Genomic DNA, 8,860 nt, shown 5'->3' on the forward strand with positions numbered 1-8,860 from the left:
ACACACACTACAGACCAGAACAAACCACTTACAGAGAGTTCAAACCCCTGAGAGAGGAAAGGATAACTTTACTTCACAGTGACTAGAAGCCATAAAATGTCCGTCCTGCCGATCAGATGTTCGCTTTTAGAAACATGTCTGAGACCGTGTTTGGAAAAATAAAAAGGGGGGATATTTTAAAAAATAAATTCCAGCAACAAATATTTCTGTACAATATAAAATTAATAGAAAAATCTATGAAATTGTTCTGAAAAAGAAAACACTTCATAAGAAATCATGCGTCACATACAAACTATGGCTAGAAGAAAATTTAAATATATATATATATTTTTTTTAAGGATGGCTGTAGTTGATAATTTTTTTTTTTTTTACAACATTTTTTTTTTTTAATCCAATGGAATGTTTTTCCTCACAAATAAATTTCCCTCATATTTTGCATAGACAATTAAGTATTTTTAAAACCATTAAGATGAAACATAATAAAGCACACACACACACACACAGAGTTTGTGTGCCAGAATGCACAAATAGAAATGATTGTTCCCAACAGCAAAGTACAATAATGAAATGTTTTGAATTAAATAGATCCTTCCTTAGATGTTTGTAAACTCTTAACGTAGTTTCTTCTCATAAATCAGAACTTGATTCGAAGTGTTCAATGTGGCCGTTCGGCAATCGAGAGTCATGGTTTTCATGAAGCAAAGGGGGAAATGGATTGGGGTCATCTCCTGAAGGAGGTAAGGTGCCGAGAGGGGTCAGGTCTATGTCTGTGCTGGCACACGGCATGTATCCCACCTCAGCGTCTGACGGCGACTGGCCGAGCCGCTCCAGGACAAGGGAATGAATGAATCCGATAGGAACAGGAAGAAAGGCGACAATGATGAGCGTGCTCAGGACAGCAAGAGCCCAGTCATGATAAGGCAGATTTTCTTTAGACGCCTGGGAGAAAATTTTGGATAGAGCTATGTTAATTAACTCTGTAAAACCTGACATATGAAATAGCAGTCAGAAAAATAATAATAGTAATAATAAAACAGACCGCGCATTGAACCCTTAGTCAAAAACAAACAAACCAAAAAAATGCATGAGTATCATATTTAAACCATCTTTTATGGTTAATATAGTATGATGAAAATGGAGGAAAAAAGAGCTCACAAAAATATTGCAGACACTTATTTATAGACAAAAATTCTGAAAGGTTGTAATCTAAACCAATTGGATCTTTATAACTATAGCAGACTACTTGGATAAAATGCATATAAATATTCGTTTCTATATATAATATTCTATATCTCCCAATAATATGTTTTAGTAAGATGATATTTTAATACTTTGCATTATATGTTTTGAAACCACAGAGCTTTGTTCGTAATAATATGCAAAGATGATTGAGAGATGAATAAACATTCCTCAATAGCCTGATGATCATATTTGAAACTCGTATTTGAACAATAAAAAAAAAAGATGGATCAAGTAACCCAAAATTGCTTAAGTTTTGAAATATTAATTAAAAATATATAAAGATACTCTTACGTTTACTTAAAAAAAAAAAAAAAAAAATCAGATTTTACAAAAAAAACCCCAAAAAAAACAACCTAAAAAGTTAATGTGGACTTAAAAGGCATTTTAAATGCTTAAAAAAAATTCTAAATAGAAACTATTAAACAGACGACATGTAGTATATTGTTCGCAACAGGTTTGATCGTGCGGATCATTCAGAGACATTAGAAATCTGCACATCGAATGATACAGCAGGCTCAATACGGTCAAAGTTTAAAGTAAAGGTTTACTTGCAAGAGCACATGTGTGGTTTTACCTTTTCTCTGTTCCAGGCGGTGTATGTGGGACGCTCTAAGATCATTTTTAGTAGACTGGCACCCAAGAGCCCCAGCATAGCAGCCGGACACACGTATTTCCACAAGTACTTATACACCACCGGAACCGGTCGATCCAACATCTGCCTCAGGTCCTCCAAAAACCTGCATTAAAATACATTGTGTTTATGCACATTAAACCACAAAAAACCACTTGTGTTCGCTCTCAGAGAGTCTGTGATACCTGTCTGCTCCATAAACCCAGGCCACGCTCAAGGTCTGAAAGATGACCACGATGATGAGGGGAAGTGTGGCGGAATAGTCATCAAACATTGTCACAAAGTAGTTTCCACAGCGCTGAGTGAATGTGAGACCGATCAGAAAGCCCAGCGCACAGCTGCATGCTGGGAGAGATGGGGAAAAATAATGATCAGACGGACCAATCACAGGGGTGATGCGTACATGCAAAACACAACAGATTAAAACCAAGAGACGGACATTTCAAAGATAAACCCAAATATACATTAAAAGAGCAACAGAACGGGTGGGAGTGTTACCTGTAAAGAGGAGTTTGTGGTTACGCAGGGTCTCAAAGGTGTCCGTCAGCGGGGTCAGTATTCCTGCCATGGTGCCGAACATGGTGGACAAACCCAGATTGAGCAGCATGAGGAAGAACAGCGCCGACCAGAACGGACTCCCAGGAAACAGCGTCATGGCTTCAGTGAACGCTATGAATGCTAAACCAGTTCCCTCCACACCCTGAGAGAGAAAGAGATCAAACTTTAACAGAGTCATTCTTAACCAAAGAGATACTAGGCAACCGAGCATAACTACAGACATATTCATATTTTAGACCTAGCAACCACCCAAAACAAAACAATACCCCAGCAACCACCAAAATATTCCAATAGCCTAGCAACCACTCAAAAACAAAGCAATACCCTAGCAACCACCAAAACATTCCAATAGCCTAGCAACCACCCAAAACATTCCAATAACCTAGCAACCACTCAAAACATTCCAATAGTCTAGCAACCACCCAAAACATTCCAATAGCCTAGCAACCACATATAATCATATAACATAATACCCCAGCAACCACCCAAAAAAATTCAAGTAACCTAGCAACCACTCAAAATCTAAGCAATACCCTAGCAACCACCAAAACATTACAATACCCCAGCAACCACCCAAAACATTCCAATAACCTAGCAACCACTCAAAAACAAAGCAATACCCCAGCAACCACCAGAATCCTCCAATAGCCTAGCAACCACCCAAAACATTCCAATAACCTAGCAACCACTCAAAAACAAAGCAATACCCCAGCAACCACAAAAACATTCCAATAACCTAGCAACCACTCAAAATCAAAGCAATACCCTAGCAACCACCCAAAAACTAAGAAAGACTCCCTGGGCAACCACCAAAACATTCAAATAGCCTAGCAACCACTCAAAAACAAAGCAATACCCTAGCAACCACCAAAACATTCCAATAGCCTGGCAACCACCCAAAACATTCCAATAACCTAGCAAACAATCAAAAACAAAGTAATACCCCAGAAACCACCTAAAACATCACAGGAATACCCTAGCAACCACCCAAAATATTCCAATAATACCCTAGCAACCACCCGAAACATCAAGCAATGCAATAGGAAAGAAAGTCTTGCATCACTCACATTTTCTTCAGGAAATATAAAAGATGTGGTTCTGTTCTGCACCTGTTTCAGCTCATCCTCCAGGCTGCAGGCGGTGATGTTGTACCCGGGGTTACTCAGCTGCTGGCCCTGAGTCCTGTACCAGTGCTCATACTCGTTCAATGAGACGCTCTCCACATCTGATGCATTGATGAGGAGGTCAGGGAGATGAGTGCTGGACATCGCTTCAAACACGGCCTTCACGTTACTGCAACAAACACACAGCTAAACATCATATCGCTTCTGGAAAATATACATAAAGGTACTTCAGGCATTATAATATGCATTCCCATTCCCATATGCAGAAGTGCATTCACAAATAATTTTTACTGACCGTTTAACACACTCTGTGGCAATCGTTTTGGCTCTGAAGCCTAGCACTGCAAACACCACCAGCGAGGCCAGAACAGACGTCATGAAGTTGACTGCAGACACGGTGAACGCGTCTCGATGGCAGTTGTTGTTCCGCGGGTTGAAGGAAGAATATGCGATCACAGAACCGAAACCCAAACCCAGAGCGAAGAAGACCTGAGTCGCTGCCTGACGCCACACCTGAACATCAGCCCAGATCTCCAGCTGAGAGAAATCAACCACAACAGACCCTTACTGCAAACTCACTTTGGGAATCTGATTGTGAACAGCTTCAGAGTTACACTACACATATAACACGATTAGATAAGAAAAAGAGATTCATTTTGAGTGGTGTTATTATTGTTAACTAAAAACTGAAAGTGTTTAAAACATTAAGTAATTTAAATACAGCTGAAATAAATGATAAATATTAGATGGGGGGGAAAAAAAAAGAGAAATGTTGGCAACTCAAATAAGTACTGAAATTACTACAACTAAAAGTGAAACAAAAATAAAGCTAAATGCATTTAAAAAATGTGCTCTGGAAGCAAATTACTTAAATTAATTAAACAAAAAAAAAGGAAAACTATTTCTACATCAGTTTTTTTTCCAGTCTATATAACCTGACAATACAGAGAAGACACCATTTTAGTGATTTTATTTATGGACTATATTATCTAATTAATACATTTTCCCATAATCTGAACCTCAGCTTAACACTCAACTTAAAAAGTCATGCAATTATCTACATACCCTGGGGTAAAACATGAATTTAATGCCCTCGGACGCCCCGTCCAGCGTCATGCCTCTGATCAGGAAACACAACAGCACAACGTATGGAAACACGGAGGAGAAATACATCACCTACACACAACACATACTGATTAATAATATCAATAACACACACATATATACATATACATATAAATATACATATATACATATACATATATATATACACACACACACACACTCATACATATACACTGACACAAACTCCAAGTACCTTGCCGGTCGATTTGATGCCCTTGTACATGGCCAGACAAACGATGACCCAAGCGGCCAGCAGACATACAGTGATGATGGGGTTAAACTCTCCTGTTTCATCAATGGAATCTGTGATATCCAGAGCTTTACGGTACCAGAAATACACCGTGGGAGAGCTGGCGGCACATTCCTTCACTATGAGCAAAAACAAGAAATGCACCTCCATATAAACATAAGTCACATTTCTGGCATCAGTTCTCCACATCTAATCTCACGACTAAAAATTACTCATTTTATATTGCATTACACAAACTACTAATCCTTACCGGTGCCATTCCCTTCTGTTGGACAGTTTTCCCAAGGTAAAGGATACTGGAAGGAACTTCCCAAGTAAAAAATACTCCAACCAATGATGACGTTATAATACAGAGCTACAAAGAAACACACCTGGGAAAATTAAAAGAGAGAAAGGAAAACAGTGCATTAAAGAATACATTAACATTGTCAAAATCAAGTTTTAATGTTATTTATATGTCTATCTGTTGTTTTTAGTACACAAATCATGAGCAAATTTACTATTGCTGAGCATTTTCACTTTAAAACTGCAGTGCATCAGTATCAAAAATGAGATTTGAAACAGCTCCTGTTTCCTACTATACATTAAGTATCTGACAATGCAGAGAGCAATACATAAAATGCTTTATAACAGAATACCTGCACATTTTTTAAAGTCAAATTTGAGGCTTTTTAAGACCTTTAAAAAAATAAAACATTAATGTTGTATGGTAGGGGTGTGCGCTACTGAAATAAAAAAATCAAAATTTTCTGGGATTTTGTTGATAACAATTATTAGACAATACTATGTTTTTGAATGCATTTACAATTGCATAAATAACGTTGTGAGGTTCTATATGCAACTTTTAAATGTGATTTATAAAAAAAAAAAAGGTACTTTATATATGAAACTAAGACCACCAGTTTTAAAAGTGGTAAATGTGTTTAGATATATTTTAGCCATTTTACGGAATGAAGAATTAATTTTCACAGGGGAAAAAAGGCTTAATTATGTCATTTTGACATTATAATATGCCATTTAGCAATAAAATTACTAACAGCAGGGGTACTTGTATTAATTTTGTGAAGTCAGCTAAAACAAAGTTTCTATATTATGCACCAGTGCAACTGTGCAATAAAACATAATATTGCTCACCACACAGCTGGAGTAGCCAATGCCAACAAATTTAGGAGAAATGTGCCTCCAGACGCCGATGCTGCCCTGTCTGATGCTCTGACCCGCCGCCAGCTCCAGAAAAAACAACGGCACGCCGACCAGCCCCATCAACAGCACATACAGCAAGATGAACGCTCCTGATAGACAGTAACATGACAAATATAAAACAAAAACAATCAATGCATCCAATCGAAACGATCTCGTCCTCACTCACCTCCTCCGTTCTGGTGGCAAAGGTACGGGAACCTCCAAACATTTCCCAATCCCACACTGAATCCCAGCTGAGCGAGGAAGTATTCCACCTTACTGTCCCAGCCGTCTCGGGCCACTTCCTGCATGACTTCCTGCACGACCCCTAAACCTGCTTCAGACGCGTCCCGCTGGCCGTCCACAGGCAACGGCGGCTTCTCTGACATCATCTGAGAGAGAAATAGACGCTGTTTGCCTATTCAAACAAATAACGCATAAAGCCAGAGCGGGTTTATTATTATTATTATTATTATAAGACATGCAGCTATTAAAATCGATCTTCTAGCCTTCTTTGAACACTGGATATGGATTTTAAAAATGGATTTACTTATGAATCAATCAGACCATATGTTTTAAACAATGTGTTTTAAATGTGAAACCACTAAACAAACTTTAAAGCGAACTCAACTGCATCTCGATGTTGTTTGCTTATAATGCATGCTATGATTTTTATTTCTAACATCTGCACGATTATGAATATTTTAAGCGATACCGTTTATTATATAGAGACGCTTATAACATGCAATTAAAATGTATCTAGATTTACAGAATTAAATCTTTTAATATATTTAATTGAAAATACAAATTACACCATAAAATATTACTGTATCTTAATACTATAATATAAGTGCATTATCATCATCATAATCATCAAAAAACTAATTATTCTAATAATTATGGCAATATTCAAGTGATTAAGGATTCAAAATTGACTTAAACCAAACAAAAAAAAAAACTAAAAAAGATTGGTGACTACTTTCAAGGTCACAGAGAGGGTAACGTCAAATGCAAAAATAACTCAAGTGAACTGTCTCTTTAAGACCTAAAAAAAAACGTGACGTCACATGTTTACGTAGTGTGTCATGTTTCTCACTCTGACAAGCAGGAAATATCGCCCAACTGCCACTTTGTTTGCTCTATAACTGATAATTCAGTGAAATAAATGCATAAATAAGTTTCTTCAGTACAAGATGAATCCAAACCAAAAGCGGTTTAGTGAGATCTAACTTAAGCATTCAAAGAGACCGCCTAGTGCATCTCACATATTAAAAAAAAATGAAATATGCGTCCAAATTAGCATGTAAAGCTTACTATTAATATATTTGCATACATAGTAAATTATATAAATATATAATAATAAATACATTTCCACTGATGTAGTTTTAGTCATTGAATCTCAAAGGTCAGCGCACGTGTTAATGACTTGCGGAGCGCGCACCGGATCACACGTGCGGCTCAAATCCGCTTAAAAACACCTCTTCTCGAGTTCCCCAGTCGAACCTTACAAATACAAACAGGAAAAAACATGGATTTAAAGTATACAGCGATAAATACATCTAACTTCGCGGGTTTGGAAACACATTCCCCTTCGTCTTCTAATGTTTATTGACGTGTATTACCCCGCCCACCAGGGTTGCCAGGCCTTCACAACAAAATCCGTCAAATAAGTCACGTTCCGGGGAACTGTTAACAAGTCCGCGCTTTAACACTACTGTTGCCGCGAGTTATTTTTTTGTGTCCGCTGGTTTGAAGCGATAAGGATAACATGATATTTTTTCCCCTGGAATGCGAATTTTAGCAGGGGGACCCCGCCAAAAAACGTGTATTTCAACCCATGGAAAGCGATTTTTAACTGGGGACCCCTCGAAACGCGATTGGGCGGGTTTTCTTGTGAAAACCTGGCAACCCTTTTAAGGAAATAAAATACTAGGAGGTTTTTTTTTTTGGACGGGGTTCCCTTGGAAAAGTCCACATTTCAGTGGCTAAATATCACGTTAATGTGGTTTATAGAAACGCTCAACGTTATTGATGCATTCATTTTTTTCTGTAGCTAATACACAAAACAAAGATTACTTTTGTTTTTCTTTGTAGCGCATTCGAATCAGTTTACAGTAACCATCTGCCTCTATATCATCAGATGGATTTATATTTTTAGCATGATTCTCCATGTGCTGTACAGCCGACATATGGCTCTTCAGAAAGTTGATGGATGCAATTCCAGAACAGAATTATACTGAGATTGTAAAAGTCGCTCCAGCTCGTGGCGCTGCTGGTACTTTGCATCTTATTTCACTGTCAAAAAGTGACCCAACTGACCAGGACACAAAATGTACTCTTGATGGTATTGTAAATAAGCCTTGCCAGGGCTAATAATTGCCTAAGAGTTTAATTTAATACAAGCAACATAAAAACTGCATAGGCTCTCCATTTTAGTTTTTAACTAAAACTATGGAATGTCATCTGACTTACTAACAAGTAAATAATATTAATAATAAACAACGTTTATTATAACCTACCTCTTTGAGGATTGATAAGGTAGTAGACTCCTCTATGAAAACCTCCTCGTCCTCTGAAGATCAGACACAAATCAAATACATTTTCAGTTTTAAACACTTCTAATTCATGAAATGCCAAGACCCCAAAGACCAATAAAACTATAAAATGCGTCGGGACTAAACGCTCATCTGCATTTTAAAATTCATATGTTTCAACATCGAAAAGAAAGCTCATTTCTATGGTGTTTAT

At 37.5% G+C, this 8,860-nt stretch overlaps 1 protein-coding gene across 3 annotated transcripts; it reads right to left on the reverse strand.

Annotated features, from left to right (window-relative positions):
- Positions 1-579: 579 nt before the first annotated feature.
- LOC132124357 (sodium-dependent neutral amino acid transporter B(0)AT2-like) lies at positions 580-8,860 on the reverse strand. Of its 3 annotated transcripts, none has more exons than XM_059535371.1 (12): positions 8,632-8,860; positions 6,300-6,530; positions 6,065-6,222; positions 5,181-5,301; positions 4,874-5,049; positions 4,621-4,731; positions 3,851-4,092; positions 3,541-3,724; positions 2,372-2,573; positions 2,059-2,218; positions 1,817-1,979; positions 580-939 (listed from the first exon to the last, which is right to left on the reverse strand). In XM_059535371.1, exons 2-12 carry the CDS (start codon positions 6,502-6,504, stop codon positions 628-630), a joined length of 2,034 nt encoding a protein of 677 aa, XP_059391354.1. In that variant the 5' UTR covers positions 6,505-6,530; positions 8,632-8,860; the 3' UTR covers positions 580-627. The 3 variants fall into 3 exon arrangements, with proteins under 3 accessions (XP_059391354.1, XP_059391355.1, XP_059391353.1); XM_059535372.1 differs by lacking the exon at positions 8,632-8,860 and adding an exon at positions 7,488-7,532; XM_059535370.1 differs by lacking the exon at positions 8,632-8,860 and adding an exon at positions 7,488-7,510 and having other exon boundaries at positions 6,300-6,504.

This window comes from Carassius carassius, chromosome 42 (genome assembly GCF_963082965.1).
Source record: "Carassius carassius chromosome 42, fCarCar2.1, whole genome shotgun sequence".
In the NCBI taxonomy this organism is placed as follows: domain Eukaryota; kingdom Metazoa; phylum Chordata; class Actinopteri; order Cypriniformes; family Cyprinidae; genus Carassius; species Carassius carassius.

Coding starts and splice junctions, on each gene's coding strand:
- LOC132124357 (XM_059535370.1), bottom strand. Junction 5,050..5,180: donor AACAGAAGGGAATGGCACCG/GTAAGGATTAGT, acceptor TTTTGCTCATAG/TGAAGGAATGTGCCGCCAGC. Junction 940..1,816: donor CCGCCTGGAACAGAGAAAAG/GTAAAACCACAC, acceptor ATTTTCTCCCAG/GCGTCTAAAGAAAATCTGCC.